The 23,679-nt window shown below is 38.6% G+C and overlaps 1 protein-coding gene across 1 annotated transcript; it reads right to left on the bottom strand.

Moving 5' to 3' along the window:
- Positions 1–1,526: 1,526 nt before the first annotated feature.
- Positions 1,527–22,381, bottom strand: ERMP1 (endoplasmic reticulum metallopeptidase 1). The gene is made up of 14 exons (XM_018070456.1): positions 22,038–22,381; positions 18,534–18,661; positions 18,070–18,175; positions 17,050–17,196; positions 15,405–15,497; positions 13,834–14,046; positions 12,676–12,896; positions 9,184–9,358; positions 8,535–8,725; positions 7,780–7,932; positions 7,077–7,279; positions 6,251–6,366; positions 5,514–5,677; positions 1,527–4,538 (listed from the first exon to the last, which is right to left on the bottom strand). Exons 1-14 carry the CDS (start codon positions 22,348–22,350, stop codon positions 4,374–4,376), a joined length of 2,388 nt encoding a protein of 795 aa, XP_017925945.1. The 5' UTR covers positions 22,351–22,381; the 3' UTR covers positions 1,527–4,373.
- Between the last annotated feature and the right edge of the window lie 1,298 nt (positions 22,382–23,679).

Genomic DNA, 23,679 nt, shown 5'->3' with positions numbered 1-23,679 from the left:
ATTTTTCATCTGTGTTTTAGTCCAAAGCAACCAATTTAAATAGTTTTAGACCTGAAGTGTCTGTAAGCTACAGGTTGAGACACACTGTTAAATAAACAGAAATACCAAAATTCATAATCTAGCTGGAACCTGTACACAGGAGGTCCTTCTTTTCATTACAAACTGAAGGGAAAAGTTGTCTTTGGTAATAATGATACTATAAAAGACGATGGTTAAATTGTGTAGCATGGTAAGCTGGCTTCAACCAAAAGAAAGAGAGCCTCCTAGTACAGAAAACAAAAGCTACAGACAGAAGTTATTGTCTCATTTTAGTTTTCTGCCCTAGAGCTGAAAACTGTTGAAGTACTCTAGTGGGCAGTGAGATGAATGTCAGCTTATTGTGAATAGGATAAGTCATTCCAGTGTTTAATGCAGAAAACTGAGGAGCTTTCTCATACCACTCTGAAAGATAACAACTTGCTCTTGCAGAGTGTTCTGTTTACCAGGGAGCACCTGAATTAAGTAAACTCAAGGAGCATCCTACTGGAGAGTGCTAAGAAAAGGCTCTACAAAAGCCCACAGCTGGAGACTGAAGCCAGCCAAACCACAGACACAAGGCACCTAAACAAAAAAGTCAAGGACTACCCCATCCCCACAGAAAAAAAATCAACATCCCCAGATAAACCACGCATGGTTACTTAAATTGACCTGCATACCTACTGGCTTTGAAACTTCTGTTTGTTCCAGTCTTAGAGTGCATGCATTGTTCCTTTTCAGATTAACTACTGCTCATTTTTAAGACTGATTCTTGCAGCTTTCTGAAAGTGAATTCTTAAAAAAACCCTTTTGTTAATGGCCCATGATTCTTGACACCCTGCTTGAAATAGAGGTAGCAGGACTGGACCTTCCTAAACTGGCCTGTACTTCCTGCTCAAGATAGAACTTGACACTTGGCGTGTTATGTCACAGCTCTGACATAAGCATTGCATGCTGCAGCCCAACAGTGAACAGGGAGCCTGGCTAATTTCTAGGACCAATTCTAGGACCTCCAAGACTGGAACAGATTTTCATGAATATTGAGAATGAATGTTCTGTTTTCAAAATGGAAGTTGTGGTTACATAAATTGATACTGAGTTTTGTGACAGAACATTAGTAAGAAGACGTGCAAGATCAGTAAACCTTTCTCCACCAAGACTGCATATCAAGTTTAAGGTGGGTCACCCTGCAGGCTCCTTCCAGATAATTACCAAAAATCAGATTAGGTTTAGCCCTCAAGGGAAAAAAGTACTGAACAGCTTTGCCATGCAGGCTAACTCTTCATTAGCTCTGTCCCATATGCTACAGTTCGCTCTGTATAGACTTGTTAGATCTTGTTTGTTTGATTAGTGTTTTTCCAGCTTGCTTGCAACCCAGCCTAGATTAACAGACAGTAAAGACAGGTCTTGCTCTTGCAGAACTCAGTGTGTGATAGCTGAAATTCTCCTGTTCATTGCACCTATTCCAACACTTTCTTTCTTCAAATGCATACTTCTACTTGACAGGCAACTTTGAAAGTATGGCAACACACTTTAATGATGCATCAGATTGTATAACCACAACATGTACAGGCCTCCTTTGCTTAAACTGATAAAATGCTTTGCTGAAATTGGTAACATCCTTAGTATTCAAAGAGCTTCAGAAATACATATGTTGATAAAGAACATAATAAATTTTCAAAGCCACCAAAAGTCAGAGAAGAACAAAATAGTAAAGCAATTTAGAAGAGGCTGTGGATGTAAATTGTTTCAGATGAATACAGGAAAATTCTAATCAGCCATCTGTTTACTGCTCCCACTAAGAATAAATGATTTTTCTACTCCCTGCCCTTCTATCCTTAAAATTATTATCTGCTTGCATTTTTTACTCTTCACACAATGCTGTTTTATGAGAAACAAACAGTAGCAGAAGATTAGACTGCTTGTAATCAATGAGGAAGCAGATGGACACAGAACCAGCAAAATTTTCCATCCTGTTTTTCTATTTGTGATCAGCAATAAATCTACTCTCAACTATCAATTTTGCAAAGAATACTTAGCTTTGCTACCAGTGACTCTTCCATATCTTATTTAAAGAACCACCTTCCTCTCCAGAAAACCATTAGGGCCCCCATTTTAACTTTTCTCAGCTCAGGTGATTCTAACATTCCTTGGCCATGCTTATCTTTCACACAGCTCTAACTCTAGCTGTCTTAACACTAGCATCACTTAGCAGTATTTCTACCCCAAGCTCAAATAAAACATTAGTGCAATGAATAAGAACAACTCAGATATGCCTTTAATCATGCTAAAAATCAAGTTTCACTAATCATGTTTTGCTTTTATTTACAAAGACAGAAATTTGCAACAAACCAGACATACCTCATAATTAAATTATTTAAGAAGGGTTAAATCCTGAGATAGCAAAAGTTATTGCTTCACTGAAGTTTCAGAAATTGCCAACAGGCATTTTTGTATTTTTGGCTCCCAGTATGAATTCTTCACACAACACTATTTCAAAGCTTTAAATCAGGCAAAACACAAAAATGAAAACTGAGGAAGACAGTAAGTACCAGTGCAGCCTTAGTTAAATAGCTGTGTATCAGCTAGAGTACAGTACAAGACATTTGTTGAGATTCAAGACACAAGAGTTTTAGTTCATAACTCTGATTTTCAAATCACTAATAGCACTTTTAAATAATATAGGGATTGTAGTTTCAAATCAGATACAATCAAGTGAGTGATGATTAATGCACATTAATGTAGAAACCTACTGGTTTTTAGTGATAACCAGTTCATTATGATTACAGTAATTAAACCTCTTACTCTAGTCCGTGAGTCAGTTGACAATCTTTGTGAATGTCCCTTGCAACAAATGAAACTGGTTGTTGCCACTATCATGCACAATTACAGAACAATTTGAAGGAAAAATACCCAACTGGAGAGTTGTCATCCATCACAGCTCACACAAATTAACCGTCACATAGTTTTCTTTCATGTGCCCTGTAAACTTACCAGTACTATCATGTTTTTACTTGAAATGATGATGCATGCACAAAATCTGCTTTGCATGACATTAGGTAATACTCATGCAATGAACAAAACACTGTAAAATTTGTAGTGTGGTATTGATGTAGCCAAATGTTTTATATATAGTTTGGAAAAAGGAAGTAAGTTTCTTCAGATACACAGAGTTCTTTGAATTTCAGAAATTACCATTAATTATTAACGACTAAAAAAAACCAAAAAACCTGGTATAAAAAAAAGATGTCAGTAGCTTCTGATTTCAAAGCTTGTCAATTAAAATCGGAAGATACTCTAAATCACTCACAGTCATTTATAAAACCCATCCTGTGAAAATAAGAGAAATCCAGAAATATTAGACATCTTTTTAAGATTACTCTTTTAGGTATTTTTCCTTATGGAAAGCAAACCTTATTTTAAGAAACAGTTAAAGGTATTAGCAAAGTGCAATAATGTCACACTACCAAAAGTCTCTCCAGAGGAGATACCAAAATAAGCCAATTCTAATAAATTGGAAGGTAACTTTAAATTTAGAGTAGATTAATTATAAGACATCCACATAAAGGAGTGAGCACTTACATATGAAAGAGCAAGTCACATGCTCATGTGCTGAGACTGAAAGATCCCAATAGGAACAAAAACACAAGATGATAATTAGGTTGAACTTACCCACTCAAGTTGTAACAGTGAAGAGACAGAAAAAATGGTAGGAACTAAGTTTTTTAACAGAAACATGTAATTTGGATGGATGGATGGATGGATACACAGACAGACAGATAGACAGATAGATAATTACCACATTCCATCATAGGACTGATTTTTCTGCACTGTGCATTTGCTAAGGAGTGGGAATGCAACCTGCACAAGCACCTTAGCTTTCAGTGACTTCATCCAGTGACAAAAGTAATGTTTAGGACTTTGCCACCTCTGTCGCCCCACCAAGGGAACAAGCATCTTTTAGCTGAAGATCTGAGTTGAATAGGACGGATAGGATTGGTAGGTGATACTCCATATATAGGTGAAGTATGCTTATATTTCAAATAGCATCAGAATAATTCCATGAAGCCTTCCCATTACAGCTGCCACTAAGTGCAGTTTTCATTTTAAAAAACCCACTAGCCAAACTGCCACTTCAGTGGAAGAACCAAGGTGAACTGCATTCACATTGACACAAGTACCATTATATATATCCCCAAGAGAGCAGTAGTCTTTAAATAGTCAAACTGCCAAAGAAACACCATTTGTTGCTGAAGTACTTTAAATTCTTGTTGAAGTCTCTGGCATCTTGTTAGAAAGTGCTTGCCACAACTGTATTCTGTATCAGAGATAGCCCTACTTGCCCTGCAGCATTGCTGTCAAAAGACAAAAAGGTCATAAGTGCAGGACCAACCAGAAGAAAACGTCCAGTTTGGAAACCTCTCCAGTAAGGCATAAAGTTGAGGTGACTTTTGATCTTCCCCAAAAAAGTAATGTGCTGCTATGGCGAGGGAGACTATTCCATCAGAATGCTTTTCTGGGGTCTGAAAGTGAGAAAAGGACAACACAGCCTTTACAATTGTTTACGGCTTTTAAATGTAAGGTCAATCCAGATGCACTTTTCTACAGGCAGTATCTAAGCAACAAACTTCATCTTGCAGTTCTTAGTCCTATATGTTAAAATACTTCCTATCTGCAACATATCAGTCTGATTACATGATGAGTTCAATTTGAAATGAACTGGCAACTAGATATTTAGATCACAGTGTCTCTGACATGTGTCACAACTTTGAGTGCTCCAACTTTAATGTCTGTATCTGTCTGTTTTGCTGACAAATCAAGATATGGACTCCAACACACTATTTATACTGATCCTTCTACTGTCAGTCCTGAGGATGTACAGCCTTCTCTGCACAGCTTTGCCACTATCAGCCTTGCAAAGCTTGTCACACTCAAGATTGCCCAGCTGGCTGGTGGGGACCAGACTGCCAGTCCTCCTGTGAGCCCTGTGCCAACGGGGGACAGTGCAACAGAGAAACTGGAGCCTGTGACTGTCCCCCTGGCTACACTGGGGCATCCTGTTTTTTTGTAGGGAATACTGGGTAAATCTGGACCCTTCCTTGGTTACGAAATTGGTCACCAAGGAAGGCCTAGCCCAAACCACCACAACTGAGTACCCTCAGAGGGACTATTTGGCAAGTGTTTAGACTGCCTGATGCAGGAAGGAAAAAGGGACTTTCTGAACTTTCAAAGATTATCTTAGTATTTACTCAAAGACCATGAAGACCAGGAAAATATTCTCCCCTTAGCTGTTGGGCAAGTTAGTGGACTACTCATTGAAAATACATGTGAGCTGACATATAAAGATGACATACTAAAGGGGGGACACTAGAATTAAGGTCTATCAAATAAAGCAAAGCTTTAGGAAGCCATTATGACATTTTTCACATAGAAATGCAGCAATGGTGACAGGAGGGCAGACCAAGGCATCACTGGGTTTCCAGCAGCCACATACTCACCGTCAGCTCTACCCAGAAGTGCCAGGGTGCAGCCTGCAGCCCATGGGAGTAAAACACAAAGTAGTCTCCTCCTATGCTAGCAACCGGTGTGCCATCCCCGAGAGACCAGCTGGACAGAGCTGACCCTTCGTGTGGCCGAACGTACAGAGACATGTGACTTGGGCCTGCAGAGACAGAGATACGTGTCTGGATGTATCAGCACACAGAAGCAGAATAACCACCTGTTTTCCTACATAATAGCATGTTATCTGTGTGTTACTACTCATGTCTTTCAAAATATGATACAACTGTCTTCTCTACAGAAGAAGCTTCAATTTTTTATAATAATTGAGATAAAGGAGATGATGATGGAGCAGAATATAAGACTATATATAATATAAATATAATACAGTCCTATAGTGTGTATGTGTATGTATATGTATATATGTATGTGTGTGTGTGTATATACACACTACATATACTAATAGAGAGCTATAAAATGGACTTTTAGAAAGGACCTGCTGTAAAACAATCAAGACTTACTCATGACAGACAAGGTCATTATTCCCAGAAATAAGAACTGTAACACAACACCCAGAGGTTCCAGTGTGTTAGGAAGCTGAATTAATTCATGTTAAGCTCACAAAGCTCACTATCTTGGGAGTGGCACTAAAACCTGCAGTACTGCAGTCAAAGCCTGATCTATTATGGGCATAAAAATAAACACAAATCATAGACCAGAAGCTTCAGTCACTCACCAGATACTTCAAAGCTTAACCTCACAGAGTTCAAGGGCATCAGCTCCTTGGACAGAACTTTAAATTGAATGGGGCTTCTTGGCAAAATTTCTGGAGCAGGAAGATACCAGTTTTTCCTGCGAAGAAAAAAAAAAGTTTCAAGTTATTCTCAGTGCAACACCCTGAAGTACTAAACATCAGAAACCAAGAAGTTTCTGTATAGTATAGCTGCCTGTGCTGCTACTAAATGAAATATTCGAAAGCTACTGATTCTAGCAGAAGGCAGATAAAATCAGCAGCTTGTGGCCAGACAAATATTTAAAGGGTGTATTAATAGGAAAACAGTCACCAGTGTATTCATTCATTACCTTAATTTACAAAACAAACAAGAAAGAATATTTGCACCTTCAAACTGCTACACTTTCACTCACAAGATTCTTGGGGTATGAGAAATAGTCACAGCAGCTGGTTTTCTTCTGTGGAAACCTGGTACTCTAAACATCCTCTGCTGCCAGTTGGGGTGAAAGGGGCAAGAAGGGAGGAGACATACATACTCCTACTGTGAACTGCCCTTCAGAAGGGACCCCTTCACCTTTTTTTCCATTGGTGCTTACATCCATTTTCCACAAGTCAACTTCTACAGCTCCTGCAGCAGACCCAGCAATTTCTTGCAGACTCTGTCAGAAGACACTGCACCTAAGCAGAAGTCTGCCTTCTGAAGAGGAAGAATTATTTACTTTTAGACTGAGATTAGCCTTGCTTTTTCTTCCCTTACACAAGCAAGATTGCATAAACAACCAATGTGCTTTGCAGTTAAGTGCTCAGGTGAAGCAGAGTTCACACCAACCGGAACATGAAATGCACTGGCAGAATCCAAGGAAGGCCGCAGAAGGGAGCCTGCTCCTCGCATGGAGTTCTAATAGTGTCATTAATTTCAGGTACATGGGGAGTTATGTGAGATATTCCATTATAATCAAATCCATTAATCCATATACCAGCATCACTTTTAACCACATTTCCATCTAGATCATGAAATCTTCTGCTTGTGTGCTAGAAGAAAAAAAAAACCAAAAGCAATATGATGGAGTCTGCAGCATTTGCAAGAGTCAGAGGTAACTCTGAAATATCCTCCGTGTCAATCCTTAAGGTCCACTGCATTTTCAGTATGCACTGAGAACATATCTAAGTATTTATGAATATAAATACAAGAATTACTCAGATCAAAAGCATACCATGAAAACACATTCAGAATGTATTAGCTCACCTCCCATGACTTTTTAAATTACCACTGTTCACTCAATTCTCCTGCTTAAAACCCCCTAAAATACCCTGCTTTTCTGACGGGGTTGAACAGAACACTTAGACTGAATAAGAGAAACTTAACAGCAATTCTTTCAAATCCAGGAATAATCATTAGAGCTTTTAAATCAAGCAAGAAAGGAAAGGTTACTTTTTTCCTGGGGTGGAAGAGGTGGGGGAAGTTAAGCTTTGAAAAAAACAAACACTCTTGCAACCAACAGAGGCAATACAACATGGAAAGCTTTTCTTACCTGGAGAAAGACTCGCTTAGGTTTTGGATTAGCTGCATCTGAACTGTAAGGAAAGAAGATTCCACTACAAACGAGAATGAGAGTGACTACGAACACAGTAGTTAAAGTTACTAGCGTCGTTTTTGTACTTTTGACAAGGTAAATGAAGTTAACCTAGAGAATAAAAAAAACCAGCCCAGTTATAAAACTGCAAGACTTAAGACACTACTTGTATAACTCTAAAATTCAATTATGGAACTGAAAGTACATTAAAAAAATAGTTGCAAGTATCACTCTACACAAGATACTTCTTTGTAAACTCAGTATTTAAAAACAAGAGAAAAAAGTGAGTTACTTCCTGGAGCTTTCAAAAATTTCCAATTTTTAAAATACCTGCCAACAAAAAAACCCCAAACTAGAACCTTCCCAGGTTCTATGGTAGCACAAAAAAACCCCAAATCCGAGAATTCTTTTTGAAGTGTTGTGTATGTATTGTTCAGCCACAAACTACATCTAAATGAATGCCTGCTCAAAATTCACCATCACATTTCATATTTTACACCAATCTTTACTACATCATCATATAGCAATGTAAGCCCTGCTTTAATGACTAACACAAAATGTGGAATCTTTGATGTGTTTTGGAGAACCTTCCTGTAAGATTTAAGATACTGTCTAATTATCACTAACTTCTAGCACTAATTAAGAAAAATTTCTTATTCTAAACTCTAGAGAAAGTTTAAAGGTTTTAAACAACATTTACAAATTCTACTTACAAAATAGGATGACAGTATCATAGTGAAGACCACAATAAATCCTGCCAATACCATATCTGGTGGAATTTCTGAACCACTTCGTCCCATGACAGGTGTAAACATTTCAAATACAGTCCAGCTAAGATACAGCATATATAGATAGGGAACAAACATCCCCAGCATGTACATCACAATAAACTTCATTGTGGCACCTACAGGGGACAGAAAAAAGACAAAAAGAAGTAAAAGCTCAAAAGGCCACAAACATACAGCTTTACTGATACATCCATATACTGCTGCAAGGCCCAATACGCAATACTGGTCCTCATCCCGACATGGATATAGAAAGAAAATCTCATTTTGTATAGCAAATGCCAATATAACATTCAAAACCATCACAAAACTTTTCTTGTATTACAAAAAAAATTTAAAAAGGTCTCCACATACTGTTCTGTTAGCCTGAGACACAGACTGTTTTTCAGTGTTTTTTTTTAAAAAAAAGCTTCTCACACTTTAAAACTGTCTTTAGTTCAAGAACACTTTTACTCATTACAAAATTGTGACACAGTTAATTTGAATATTCAAATTCAACATTTGGATTTTCTTTTGCTTGAATAGGAGAGTAGGGGTAGAGGTTTTGAAATACAACCTATGCCCCACAGAACTATACCTTTTTGGTGGAATTCCTTGTGGATCATCAGCTTAGTGAGTAAAGGAAATGCTACCCATAATGTACAAATGAATGCTGAACAAAGGCCCATCTGAGTCATCACAGTTAATGCTATAGACCAAATCATCAATGAAGCATCAAAAAAAATATCTCCCAGGTACTGCTCATTCATATTCTGTAACACAAAAAGCAAATACACTTCATTATTGAGCACGTTCCATGGATCCCATCTCATCAGAACACACAGAAAACTCCTTATTTCTTGTATATAATTGTTTTCCCTAGGCAATTTCCTGTTGACTGTATTGGCAAGCATCATCTCACCATTTTCTTACCATTTAGAGTTACCCATGAGAGCATACTTTTTTAATTATTTTTTTAAATCTGCTGACATAGTTTGAAAAAGAAATTACCTGGGCTGGGGTGGAAGAAGGAAGGGAAGGTACAAATGACAATACAAGGAATACACAGGGCTAGTGTTTCAAGCACACAGGCAAAGAGGGCCTTTTAATAAAAAACATAATAACACAGCAAATTAAAAAGTTACATAGTACTTCCATGTGACAAAGTTATCTACAGCTCCTGAGAATCTAAACTTGCTCTTGAACAGCAGCTGTTAACAGGCTTTTATATGAGCACTAATATTAGTCCACAAATATACTGGTGCCTTTACAAGTCATGCCACAAGGTGTCACTTCAGAAGCTTGCTTTTTAAAATATGTTACTTGTTTTGAATAAAAGATATGCATAGGTGAGATAATATCAGATAAGTTTCAAAAAAAAGAAGGAAGTTTAACCATCAAAAATGTGGTTTGCTTTGTTTTTTTGATTTTGTGAGGTTTTTTGTTTAGGTTTTTTTTTTTGTTTGTTTGGTTTTTTTAAGTTACATGGGCAATGCTACAGTGTTTGCAGTGCAAGATTCCTAATTGGAAAACCTGCCAGTAGGAATAAGGAGTGCTTGCATGAACAATGGTTATCTGAAAGCACCTAGTTCAGTTTTGGGGTGAGGGAAAAAAAGTAGGAGGGGGGTGAAGTTGCCAAAGGTATTTCAAAACATAAAGCTTATTAATTCCCATGTTGCTGAGCCATGATCAGGCACTGCCTCTGACACACAAGGAAGAGATAGGATTCCAAAATTTTTATGCAACTCTAAGTAAAATGCAAGTTACAGAGGCAGCATAAACTGTGCAGTGTAGTGCAATCTACAGCATGCAAGGCTTGTGACTTCAAGGTGGCTGATCTGATGACCAGGCAATCAGTTGGCATGAAATAAATCCAGACCCTGGAATGTCGGAATGTCTGAACAGATAGTGAAACTACCAGCCAGCTCATCCAAAAGACTAGAAAACATTGCATCTAGTTTATAAATGGTTCACCTTTACACAATGGGTCAACACCACGTACGTGTATTTGGTAACATACATGTACCAGTTAACACTTCTCCTCCCCAAAAAAACTAAAAAAAACCCCACTTCCAGAGAAAGACATGATGGATCCAGCCAGAACTTCTCATACAATCAAATCTGACTAAGTTCTTAAAACTTTTTGAAACATTTGGATGAAGTTGGATTTGGCTGACAACTAAGGTTTTCCAAACTCCTTGTCCAAAGCTCAAACAAATGAGCAAGAAGTAACAGCAAGATGAATGATTAAATATTACTGCACCTAAATCCTCAACCTAGCATGCTTGAGTAGTCAACTTCTGCCCTGGAACAGTGTCATCTACCGGATATCTCAAGGCCCTATTTTTTTTTAATACAAAACCATTAAACCATCATCTAATAGGAATGTTATCAGCTACAATTATTAAATTATTATGCAAGTTAAATTGCATTGGTTAGTCATAAAAAAAGAATTCTAGGCAGAACAGTTAGACAGATTGTTCATGACAAATTACAGTAATGGAAAGGTAACACACACCAAATCCTCACCGTCTTGCAGGGGCCTAAATGACCTTTACCTATTGTAGAAAAGAACACAGACAACCAAGAGCTCTGTTCCATCTCCAGCTGTCGTCAAAACAACTATAAATCAGAACAGTCACAGAATTTTTCAGGTTGGAAAATACCTTTAAGATCATTTGAGTCCAAACTAAACCTGGCACAGCCAAGGCCACCACTAAACCATATTCTTAAGTGCCACATCTACAAGTCACCTCCAGGTAGGTAACTCAACCACTTCTCTGTGTCAGTGCTTGATAATCCTTTCAATAGAAATTTCTCCTAATATCCAACCTGAACCTTCCTCACGCACCTTGAGTCCATTTCTCTTGTTCTATCAGTAGCTGCCTGAGAGAAGAGGTTGACCCCCACCTGGCTACGACCTCCTTTCACAGGGAGCACTAGAATGTCCTTCTCAGAGCGAGTGGACCAAAACTGGTGCAGCCTCACCAGTGGCGGGTACAGAGAGACAATCACTGCCCTGGTCCTGCTGGTCACACTACTGACACAGGCCAGGATGCCACTGGCCTTCTTGGCCACCTGGGCACACTGCAGAATCATGTTCAGCTGCTGTTTAACCAGCACCTCCAGGTCCTTTTCTGCTGGTCAGCTTTCCAGCCACTCTGTTCCCAGCCTGTAGCACTGCCTGGGGTTGTTGTGACCCAAGGGCAGGACCCAGCACTTGGCTTTATTGAATCTCACACCGCTGGCCTCGGCCCATTGATCCAGTCTGTCCAGATCTCTCTGCAGAGCCTTCAAGGGAAGAGTGACTACTCAAGTTTTTACAAAAGCTTCATTTAGAAAGCTCTATGCAGCACAGATTACTGTATTAGAAGAGAGCATGGCAGAGGTAGAAATTCCAACAAGATATAAGAAAAAAGTTCTTTCAAGAACCATCTGAAAAAAAAAATCACATTATTTGCTTAGGATTTTATGAATATAAATGACATCATCAAACTGACACGCATAATATAAAAGGACAGACTTGAACAGAGAGAGCCGGAGTTCCATGTTTTGCAACAAAATACAAATGATAAATCAGATTAAATAAAGCATTAAAATAATGGAAGAGACATAAGGAGGTTACTGTGCCAAAATAAATTATTAAATACAGGAAACTTGTATTCCAAGTATATTCAGAGGCAAGAATCTCGTAAGATTCAAAGAATATTTGAGCAGACGTGTAGATTCCGTAATGATCAAGAACATTGAAAAGTATCAAAAATATTCTCCAGCTGTTCTTCTGGTCTCTTAGCACTGAAATGATGACAAGAAGGAAGGTGCAGATAGGGCAAGAAACAGTACCTTATATTGTATTCTACTAGGCTTTTACTTTTTTTCTGAAGTTTCTCCTAAGGTCAAGGCCTCCTTAAATCACAAAGTTCTTACCTCTCTGATTTAGTAGAGCAATCCCTATGTTTAGATGAAGCAATTTTTAGTGACATTTTAAATACTCAAACTTTTTTCATCTTTTTAATCAACCCCAGAATTAAGTCTTCAACAGCTTAAACACTACATTGCCCTTCAACATTAACAGCAAAGTCAAGCCTACCTTGTAGAAGAACTTCTTGGCCAGCATATGCACAAGAATAAGCTTAGCTGCAGCTGCACTGCCATAGAGAGACACAGAAACATAGAAATGGGTGTACCAAGAAAGAGCCCTTCCAATGACAGAGACAAACACTGCCACAATAAGCACGGCCACCAGTGTGCAGACCCAACTCGTCAGTGTCAAGCCAAATGCAGTAAATAATTTCTTCAGGTTATGAATAGCTATGAAGAAAAAAAAAAAGGTTTCATTCAACAGTCATGTATTCTACTGCAGACTATCATCAAAATTTCAATTACCCCATAGTTTAATTGCTTTAATGACCAAAAGAAACCTGAATGAGGAGTCCACTCTGAAGACTTCTTAACAGCATGGTCTAAACCTCTCAGTTTATTTCTTTGCATGTCTTTTACCAGTCTTCCCCACTACAAGATTTATTCCCAGAATACTGGTGTATTTTGCAGATTACTGTGTTCCTGATAGTAAAAATATTACTAGGGAGTCAGGGGAACTACTCTACCATTTTTAAGTCTCAAAAACAACAAAAACAATTGAAAAACTGGAGTTGCTTTTCTTGTAACTTTTTCTTGCTCCAAAAATGTTTTCTGGATTTTGAGGGGGAGGTGGTGTCAGTGTGTTTTGATTTTTTTCTTTTTAAACAGGTATGTTCCTACACATATCTGAAAAGGTCTAACTAGAAAATTTAAGTTGGTTTACACCCTTTATTAAGCTTTGTTGTCATTTTCCCCATTTGTTGTTTTCTTATTTACTCCTGCCTATGGACAGGTGTTAAAGAATGATTCTGAAACCGTGTCTGAACTAACAAAGCAAAAAATAGATACTAAGTAATTTTTTTTCAATTTTCAGATTTTTAAAAGATTTAATTTTAATCTTCATGAAATGATAAGACACAAAATTGTGATTCATAAATGCTAAACATCTAGGCCTATCATATTCTTTCATCACCGTAATTATTCACAGTTGAGAGATTTAAACACAAAGCAACTCCTGTGGCATGCTGCACAGCTAAAATTTATTTCTGAAGCTTGGCTAAAAAGATGCCATAATGGCCTGAACACTCTCCATCTACACTTTTTCATCTACTAACTGCTATTCATTAAAGAGTAATGTCATTGTTTTTTTTAAAAAAGCTAGACTTACCTCTGGTTTTTGACTGTAATACTTTTTTGCTTAAGTAAATAAAAGCAATTGCTGCTGTAATATAGTTCATGATTGTGCCAATGCGAGCAGGATAAGCCAGGACAAATAAACCAAGTATATCAAAGAACACAACATTTCCATGTCGATACTCAAAAGATTTAGCCAACTTTTCTGATGTTGCTAGGTATTTTAGGACAGCTAGAATATTGTCACCTATTAAAAAAGCAGATACACAGCATAATTACATCAGGGTGAATCAGTACACAGCATTTTTTTTACTAGAACTGTTCTTGAAAATTGTATAGAAATATTCTCAACAAAGACATATACAACCGATTATTCTCAAAGTGGTATCTGACAGTACACACAGCACAGTATTTTCATGAGTAATCTATACAGCTGTCACTAAAATGAGGATATTTGGGAAGCTTCATGCACTTAAAGACCATTGCAATTAAGTCAGGTATTTAGCCCGCAAGTACTTCAGTTCTGATATTCAGCACTGGACTTCAAGGCTAACCCATAGAAAAGTTTATAGTTTCCTAATACTCCTCCTCTCCTCATGGTCTCTAAGTGACACCTCCACGTTTCAATGAGTACGAGTTATCTCCCTTTCTTTCCCTACACATCTGTAAGGTAGAAGACAAGGTGGCTATTTTCCTTTGTAGCCTACAGGCACTAATCACCTTTTCCTTTCCCACAGCACAGCCAAAACACACGTAATCAAACGACAATTCTTCTCTTTTGTTTTGCTTTTAGCTGACCCTTAAAAGTGCTGAAATGTCTTTTTTTGTTATCTGCACTATGTTTAGCAGAAGATGTTCTACATAACCATCATGATCAGTAAAATCATCTTCCCAACACAAATTTAGAAGTGTTACTTTCTGTCTTGTAGCTGCATTGTTGCAAGAAACTATTTAAAACTCTTATTCATGCTGGTCATTCTAAGCTGGTTTCTATATAAGCTTAAAGAGGGAATGGTCAAAATCCTAGAGGTATTTAGGACTGTTAGCTTTTCCAGGGAAATTAAAAAGTCATACTGTATTTTCTTTACTTCAATCTGTCAAAAAGCCATCTATGAGCACAACCTGTTGTAGAAAATAAATCCTGTTTACTCAGTCTGTGTGCTACCATGTAAGTTTGACTGAGATACGTTCTAAAAGAGAAACCTCTGTTGGCAGATCAGTCTCTATGTCACCAACTTACCCACAAGCTTCTGATGAGAAACACAACCAATAAGGCTTAGTGAGAGAAAAGGAACACAGAATGCTGAACAATCAGGTATCAGTGTTCAGGTTAGATGACAACTCTGATTTGAAAGCAATCATGAAATCTAATTAACATCACTGGATGCTGATAAAGTTTATCTTCCCAAGTAGATCATATATATTTCTTTTGTATTTAAAAGATATATATTTAGTTAATTCTTTGTTCTTTAGAACATGTACTAAACATGTACTAAATGAGTCATTAAAATTATTAATTTCTCGTGATAACAGTTTTACAGCAAAATGACAAAGCAACTACAACACTATTCTTTAGGTAAATTACTGAATTCTTAAAATACCAACCTGCTCTCTGAATGGAATCTGTTAAAATTCTGTCTGATGTGTCATATTTTGTATGATAAATGTAGCCATTTTCAATAAAAGCCAGATCTATTCCTACAGAAAGAGGAAAAGCATTTTTAAATTTATGTAATTCTAAAACCCCCAAACAAACAAGTGAAAGTCTCACATACATTTCACAGAAAATGTTGCTCTACTTTGTAGCCCAGTCATTATACTTAAAGAAACAAAATAGTCTCCTCTGTGAAAAGAATACTAACTGAGATTTCAAGTGTATTATAAAGAGAACAGTTTCAAAACATTTTAAAATATCTGTCCTTTCTACTGTGCCAATTTGCATGATATCTGTACACAGCTGGAGAAACACTTGAAAACTCCAAACCATCTCAGCTTCAGAAAAGATGTACAAGGTGCTTTCCAAATGTTTACTTGCAAAACTTCAATAAATATCTACACTGAAAAGTAATAAAAAGTAGCATTGTGGAACTATAGAAACACCTTCTCAAAATGTGTGATCCTTCTACTTCTATGTGTTAACAGGTTTTCAGAGAGCCAGTCTGAAAACTCTTATTTTGAAAGTCCAAATAATTTGTTGAAGTGAACAAAAACATTTACCAAAAGCCAAAGGTTATTCTGCTAGATTAGTCATACATTCACTGTATCCCAATCACCTTCTCAGCTGCACATGCAAAAAGCTGCTATCTGCAATCTGAATCCTCACAATTTTGTAGAGGTTTGACAACTTAGACCTCAATTCTACTTGTGGACAAATGGGAAACAACTAGTTCTTTAACTCAATTATTTAATTTTTATTTCATTGTGAAAAAAAAAAAAACAAAACAGAGGTCAGTGAGAATTCATTTACCATCCAGGTATCATTCTGAACAAATAAAGAACACATTGTACAAAATTATCTACTTTATTTCCAGGCTGGAGGCATACTTTAGAAGAGTTTAGAATATGCCAGAACAACAATTCTGTTCTAACAATCAATTCAGAAATATCACTTTTCTTGAAAGTGACTCCAATGACAACCTGTCCCAGACAACAAGGATTTTACAGAAGTTTACAGTCCTTTGAGTTGTGTTCATATTTCACATTGTGTGAACATTTCACATTTTTTCCCACTGGTCGTTCTCTGCAGAATGGATAGCAAACTGTAAACAGCTTAGCAAAACTAAAAGACTTCTGTCCAGTGCTTGATTATTAAAAATAAAACAAAAAACAAACAAACCCCAAAACCCAAGAGTAATGGAAATGCATTAATGACTAAGTCACTATCTTTAAAAAAGATGATTTTCATTTATCCATTTGATACAGACACGTCATTCCTACAAACAGGTTATTAGCATCATGTACCAAAATGTTTCAAAACAGATATTTAACAGGGTGCTGTTGATTTCTGGAGTATCTTCCTGATTTTCAGGAAACTTCTCTACCACGTAGTTTCTTTCTAGAAAACACCAGTCCTCAAAAAACATCCCTAGCAAACCATATGAAAAACTAAATCTAAAAGTCTTGCCTTAGGAAAAAAGCAGGAAAATTTGCCCCCAGACAAACTAAATTTGAGGACCTTCACACAGTGAACCACAGAACAGTATCCTTTTCATAAGCTTAATGTGCATTGACATCTTTCATGATAACATACCTGGAACATTGCCAAAATCCCTGTAGATACGGAAGTCTGTATCCGCTGGGATAATACCACTCTGAAATATTTCCTGTGCCACCACAGAGGCAAAGGGATGTTTGGCTGCAACTACGTATGCTTGTACCAACCAAGGGTTCTCAGGTCCTAACAAAAGATGAGCAGAAAGTTCACAGTAAACACTTTTTGAATGTCAGTTGAGGTACGCATCTTCACGGTAACAAATACAGAACACAAAGGAAGTCACTGCAGTTGTAAAGCTGTTGCCCCATAGGGTATAAAATAAGTACACTTGTGCTGGCTGAGTGACTCACACTTGAGAGAAATACACTTGAGGAGAAAGAAACAAGCCACTGTTGCCTTACGTGTTTAAGAGGCAGAGCAGGAAAGCCATCTCCCAAAACAGAACTTCTTTCTCACGAAGAAGTCAAAACCTTTAGTTGAGTTTCCAATTCATTGTGTCTGTATCACACATCAATATCATTGTTTAGAAAAAAGTCTCTGCCTTAAAGCATTAAGTACAAAGAAACAACTAAGCAGCTCCAGCAGCACAGGAAAGTCTGCAGTCTGACCAGGATGGGGCACAAGTTTAACTGTAGCCCACAAAACACGGTTTTGCTGCTTCCTGAGCAGCAGATAGAGCTCTAATGGCAACATCTCCCTGCAAAGATTTTGAAAGAACTGCTGTGAAAAATAAATAGACCGTATGAAAGTATATGTATCTAAGACATAGGTGGTATCCAAACATTTTTCTCCTTGTAACCTTGACATAAAATGGAAACACAACTTCTGTTACTCTGTTCTACACAAGCTTCCCACCTATGAGGCAACTTCTGTCGCAGTCCTTTAGCCTACCAGTATCTAAAGCTAAGAGCAATTTAATTGCTGCACAGGGTTGGGAAAAATGTATGAGGTTCTCCTATCTTTTGCTGATGAGTCACTTTCAATACTCCTTCAAGTCTACATTGTTTATTATCAAATTATCCTTATGTAGAAACTGGACACAATGCAAGTTCATACCTGTTTGAAAAACAAGTTCTTTTCCTCCTACACCTGCTGCCTCCAGGTTAATAAAAGCTCTGATTGACTTGGCCCACTCATGTTGCGTAATGAAGCCATGACTAGCCTTGATGGGAAAACAAAAAAAATTTAGGTCAAATATCTACGAGACCAGCCTAAATCTTATTTTCCATCACTCAAGATTGGATATGACTGAAGAAATAACTCAAGATTTGACAAGGCAGACAACACAAGCAGATGCAGAAAATCCAAGTCTTCTAATTAAATTAATGTAGACAACATTCTTAGTCTAAGTGTATTTTTCCCGTTGAAATCATACACATTTTCCCGAGAATGTTAAGACTGCTATTCAACTAATATTTCAATAGGTCAAACACACGCCTTATCTGCAGTTACTCTTTCCTTTGTTAAGAGTTTTAATACACAGCTTTTATGTGTAATTTATAATTCTGACATATTCTCACCTGCAAAATATTTTCTTCTGCACCATTAAATAAGAATATGACAGCATGCTGCAGGGACTCTGATGATTTTGAAAGTGTGTTAAGTATTTCAAGCATCACTGCACAGCTAACAGCATCATCACTGGCACCTTAAAACAATCACCAAAATAGTAAGGCTTATAACAAACAAATTTGCATCAAAACCAAGAGAAGAATAAAGTTTTATGCTATTTCAATCACTTAACCTAACTGCAGTAAAATTATGTCAAGTTTTGTGTATTTTCTGGTAGCGCTTGTCCTTATATAAACTATTCTGATAATACTAGTTGAAAGTAACAGCAGAAAGAAAAAAACAATGTTCAGAAGTAGAGCAAGTGAAGTTCAAAATATCAGATCCAATGATATTGTTCAAGAAAAGTAGACTAACCAGGTTACTGGTTAGTGAGCAAAATGATTGTCACTTATTTTCCTAAGAACAATATGAATAAACAAGAATGTAATTTATACTAACAACATACTCAAACTTTAAAAAATAAACATTCCCACATAAGTCACCCTAAAGCATTCTATACTGTTATAATGCATTCAAGTAAGAGGACAAAACCTCAAACTAACATAAAGCTAAGATTTCAAAATAGAGTTAAGGAAATACAAGAATTTACAACTTAAGTTATACATGATAATAAAAGATTTTCATGACCAGATGCTTTTCAACATCCTTCTTTCTTTGCAGAAACCCCTTTCACTCTGAGCTCAGTAATCTGTCCTCTTTGAGTTCCTTATCTAACACTATTCTAGACTTACTCTCACTCTCTCACACCTCCTCCCATGCTCTGCCATTTTTTAAAATCTTGATTAAGGATTCATCTTCTAGCCAAAGTCTCCCATTTTCCCACTTTCCTCACTTTGGTGTAAGCTGCAGCACCTCCCTACCCCACTCTAATAAATAAAATTTTGGGAGAAAACAGAGAAATTAAACCTCATTCCTTCAGGCCTCAGTTGCATATATGATGCTGACACGCTCTGAGATGACAACAACACTGTGGTCAGGCCTCAGCATGCTATTAGGGCACACTTGTTAGCTCCTAAAAATGTTCAATTTACACATTTACAAAAAAAAAGGCACCTTTAACAAAAGGTTGTACAACTTAGACACATTTGCCCCTTCCATGAAAAGGGTATATTCCTGATACAAGCATAAATCTCAGTCTAAATTTAACCTGAGCTTATTGCATGGCTTAAAAAAAATTCAGAATCTTTCCAATACACCATTCTCTATTTCTCAGAAATTAATGCCTTGTTCTGCCAAAAGCTTTCCAAAAAGACTCCCATCCCAATACCTGGTTTAAAGCCCTGATTATCACAGATTTTCCTTAATTTCACAGAATATTCTCAGTTGGAAGGGACCTTTATACTGCTACCCAAGTTTATCAGTAGTCTACTCTTAGCCACACTGAGTTCTTATACCTAACATACTGTATTGAAAAATTGGGAGAGAAGTGAGTATAGTTTCCAAGTCATTTACCTGCCTCACTGTGAAGCTATGAAAAATAAAAGTTGCTGGCTTCAACAGACATACAAATTTATGTCTGATAAAAGCAGCCATGTAGCCATAGACTATTACACAAACTCATGGAGAAAGTATCTTCTCCAAATACTCTGTATATAGCAAAACTGACAGGAGGTTGAAACAGGTTTTATGGCAAAAATCAGCAACTTGAGAAAAGCACATCATCAGTTATGTCTGGAATGATAATTTCAGGGATGTTTCCGTCTTCAAGTTTATTAAAAAAGAAACAAATAGCCCATATAAACTGAATATTAGTACCACTAGAACAAAGACATGTGTTTTAGCACTTAAGAGTTTACGTTTTTCCTTCACAAGGAACACAAGCTTTCTAACACCGATGGTTTACTGAGTTTTGTTTCACTCATTTTGTATGCAGCAGATTATATTTTATGATCTGATTTTCAAATATAGTATTAACTGACCACTAAGTAATGCTGCTTCTGGGTAAAAATCCACAGTTTTGGTAAAGAAAAATGGCCTGTAAGCAAATAACTAAGAGAAATACAGAAGAATAGAAAACAAAGAAAAAACAACAGAAAACCTTGCTTAGGTTATGTGTAAGGGACACAGTAAGAAAATGAAAGACAGAGCAGCTCCTCACTGTTGTAAAGGGCTAGGCTGCTTTGTGATTAAGGGCAAGCACACAGGCTGGTTTCTAGCTCCTCCACAGATTTCTGTAAAATCCTATACAAATCAGTAATATATTTGGTGCTTCTGTGCAAGGTTGGTGAAGTACTTTACTGTCTGAGTAACTGTTAAGAAAATAATTGATGTAGACATAATCCTGTCTTACAACCCATAGAAATGGACACACAATTTACACAGGGCATGAATTTAAAGACCGTTTTCAATAATCATAGTATTATACTTGTGAAATATTCTTTCCAAGTTCCACATCCCGTAATTAGCATCTCTGCAATTTATAAATCACAGAGCACATATAATAATCATGCGGTTATTAGGCTTAATTTGAAAACTCATGTCACCCAAATGTGGTTGAGGAGAAAAAGAAGTTCTGTATATTATTTGCTGAGAGAAAAAACGCAGGAGTACAGCAAATGCTTTGTTTCTCTAGCTAATACTCAACTGTTTTCTCAATAATGAAGACTATTTGCATGTGCTAAAGAACAGAACGTCTACCGCCCAAAAATAAAATATTATGTGGGGTATAAATTAAGAAACTCCAGTAAAAGCTGCACTGTTGGTGAGATCTGTGGGTGTTTTTCGACTGTAATAATAGGCAAACATGTGTGGCTGAGTGTTATAATAAACTTTGTGCAATCTTTAGATCTCTACCTTTCTGGCACTGTTAAAAGCACAAACATACAAAGCTCGCTACACCCTTGCTGAAATAATTATTCAACAGCATTATAATATATAAGAATCTAGAGGAAGGAAAGTAAGAGAGGATGCAACAGTGACAGTGAAACTAGTAGCGAGAGATGTACACACTACCAAGGCAACAGTACCCTAACCTTTGATCACTACAGTCTTTAGAGGCAGAAGCTTTGAATGCAAAAAGAAAAGGAAAAAAATTGGCATAGCTTAAGCATATCAGACAAAAAATCTGAGACACCAGCAATGGGAGGGGAAAATATGGACTTTTTAGTGGGGGTGGACAGAGTCACTGGCACAAAGCATCATGTGAAAGACAGGATTAGATCAGTACAGAAGTATGAAAAGACCTGAATGACAGGTGGAAGCAGCACATGAACTACATGCATAAGCAGAGAAATCTAAATACAGCATCTCTAATTTGCTGCCTAACAGAAAGTGAGAGTGAAATCCTGAGTTAAACAGGATCAACCTGTCACTCTAAACAATGAGCCTCACTGAAATCAAGTAGACCAGTTGACACATGCAGTATTCTAATACAGCTACTTGGTATGAGAAAACAAGCCAAGCTCTGTGGCTCTCGTAACACATGGAAAAGCAGAATGAACACGTGGACCTACCAGGGGTATTTGGTACAGAATCAAAGTGGCAATTGGATAATACTGCATGCTCAGCTCCACTTCGAGGTTCCAGCTTCACTATAACATTGGTTATGTTTGCATAGTAACTAGTAAAGCCTCCTAAAAAGTCAATGCTGAAGGAGCCTGTAGGCCTCTGTATGTCTACAGATATCTTGTGAGCATCTGTACTTTCTCTTGCTATTCTCCTAATTTGTTCTAAGAGGTAGTTAACTGCAAGAACTTCATTTTCTGGACTTCCAACTGTTCTGGGCCCAATTGCTGTTATGTTGTCAAGGTATTCCCTGTAAGACATAAATTAAAAATTCAGCATCAACAAGTTCAACATTTAGTAATGTTATCTACAACTGTAACTTATCTACAACTGCAGCATTTTTGTACATTATTCTATTTCAAAACTCAAGCAGAAGAGACTAAAGCCAATTCGACAGTAACTAGCCAGGATGTTCAGGATCACTATGGTAATGGGCATATAGACTGACCTTTACTCAGGGCTCCTTATCTTATCTATCACGATATTAAACCAAACTATTTGTTTTCTGGTTTGAACATATCAACCCAAAAAGAAACAAAAGGGTAAATGGTTCTGCATATGCATACATGCCCTTCCCCCAACGTCCGAATAAGCGTGTTTTCGTTAAGACTTACATCTGACGTAAATAATTCTGAAATTACAGTGTTAGAAAGTTTTATAGTTCCCGGCGTCTCGGTGACACACCAACTAAAGACCTGCAAAGCAGCTTTCCCAGAAACCGCGCACTACTCAAGACTACCAGAAATAAAGTATGGGGGACGCACTGCTTCATCAGCGCCAGCCAGCACCTTTACGGGGGCTGAAGCCTCCACGCTGTCTGCACCTTTCTGCGAGCGCTCAACCGAGCTTCGAGCTCTCTCCCGGGCAGAGCACGACCCGACCCCCCGACAGGGACCCGACCCAGCCCCGCCGCCCTCTCTCCCTCCGCGGCGGCTCCGCCGTACTGGCGCGGCGCGCTGAAGTCGCGGGCCCGGCGGCGGCGGGACGGGCTGCTCAGGAGGCTGCCGGTGCGACACCTGCGCCAGCGCCCGCAGCACCAGCAGGTACAGCAGCACCAGCGGCGCCCCCGCGCCTCGGGCAGCGAGCACGGGCCGCCGCCCGGCCCGCCCCGCTTCTTGCCGCCCGCGCCGCGCTCCGTCCTCCCGGGCGGCGGCTGGCAGCGGTCGCGCTGTGCGGCGTGGCGCGGAGCGCACACGGCCGCTTCCCCCGCTCGCCGCGGTCCCCGCTGCCGCCATGGCCGCGCTGTGCCCGCCGCGCTTGGTGCCCGCCGCGCTGTGCCCGCCGCGCGCTGTGCCGCCGCGTGTGCCCGCGCGCTGTGCCCGCCGCGCTGTGCCGCCGCGCAGCCGCGCCGTACCGGGCACGGACAGGGGTCAAAACCGCGGCCCGGCCCCGCCCGGCGCGGCGGGGGCGGCCCCGCGCTCACGTGGGTGCGGGGCCGGCACCGCCCGCCCTGCGGCCCGGCCGGGGCACGGCGGTGGCTGCGTCTGCGTCACACAGCCACAGGGTGGGTCAGGCGGGAAGGGACCACAGAAGGTCATCTGGTCCAACCTCCCTGCTCAAGCAGGGTCATCCCAGAGCACATGGCAAAGG

This window comes from Manacus vitellinus, unplaced genomic scaffold (assembly GCF_001715985.3).
Source record: "Manacus vitellinus isolate BGI_N305 unplaced genomic scaffold, ASM171598v3 scaffold_18_pilon, whole genome shotgun sequence".
Classification (NCBI taxonomy): Eukaryota; Metazoa; Chordata; class Aves; order Passeriformes; family Pipridae; genus Manacus; species Manacus vitellinus.
This window is presented reverse-complemented; position numbering and strand designations above follow the sequence as displayed.

What these genes read in the sequence shown, in the direction of transcription:
- ERMP1 (XM_018070456.1), bottom strand. Translation starts at nt 22,350, where the DNA reads ATGTCTTACAGGGAATACCTTGACAACATAACAGCAATTGGGCCCAGA. An exon ending in AGATTCCATTCAGAGAGCAG is followed by an intron (nt 14,047 to 15,404) that starts GTTGGTATTTTA and finishes CTTTTTTAATAG; the next exon opens with GTGACAATATTCTAGCTGTC. An exon ending in CAAGGAATTCCACCAAAAAG is followed by an intron (nt 8,726 to 9,183) that starts GTATAGTTCTGT and finishes TGTCCCCTGTAG; the next exon opens with GTGCCACAATGAAGTTTATT.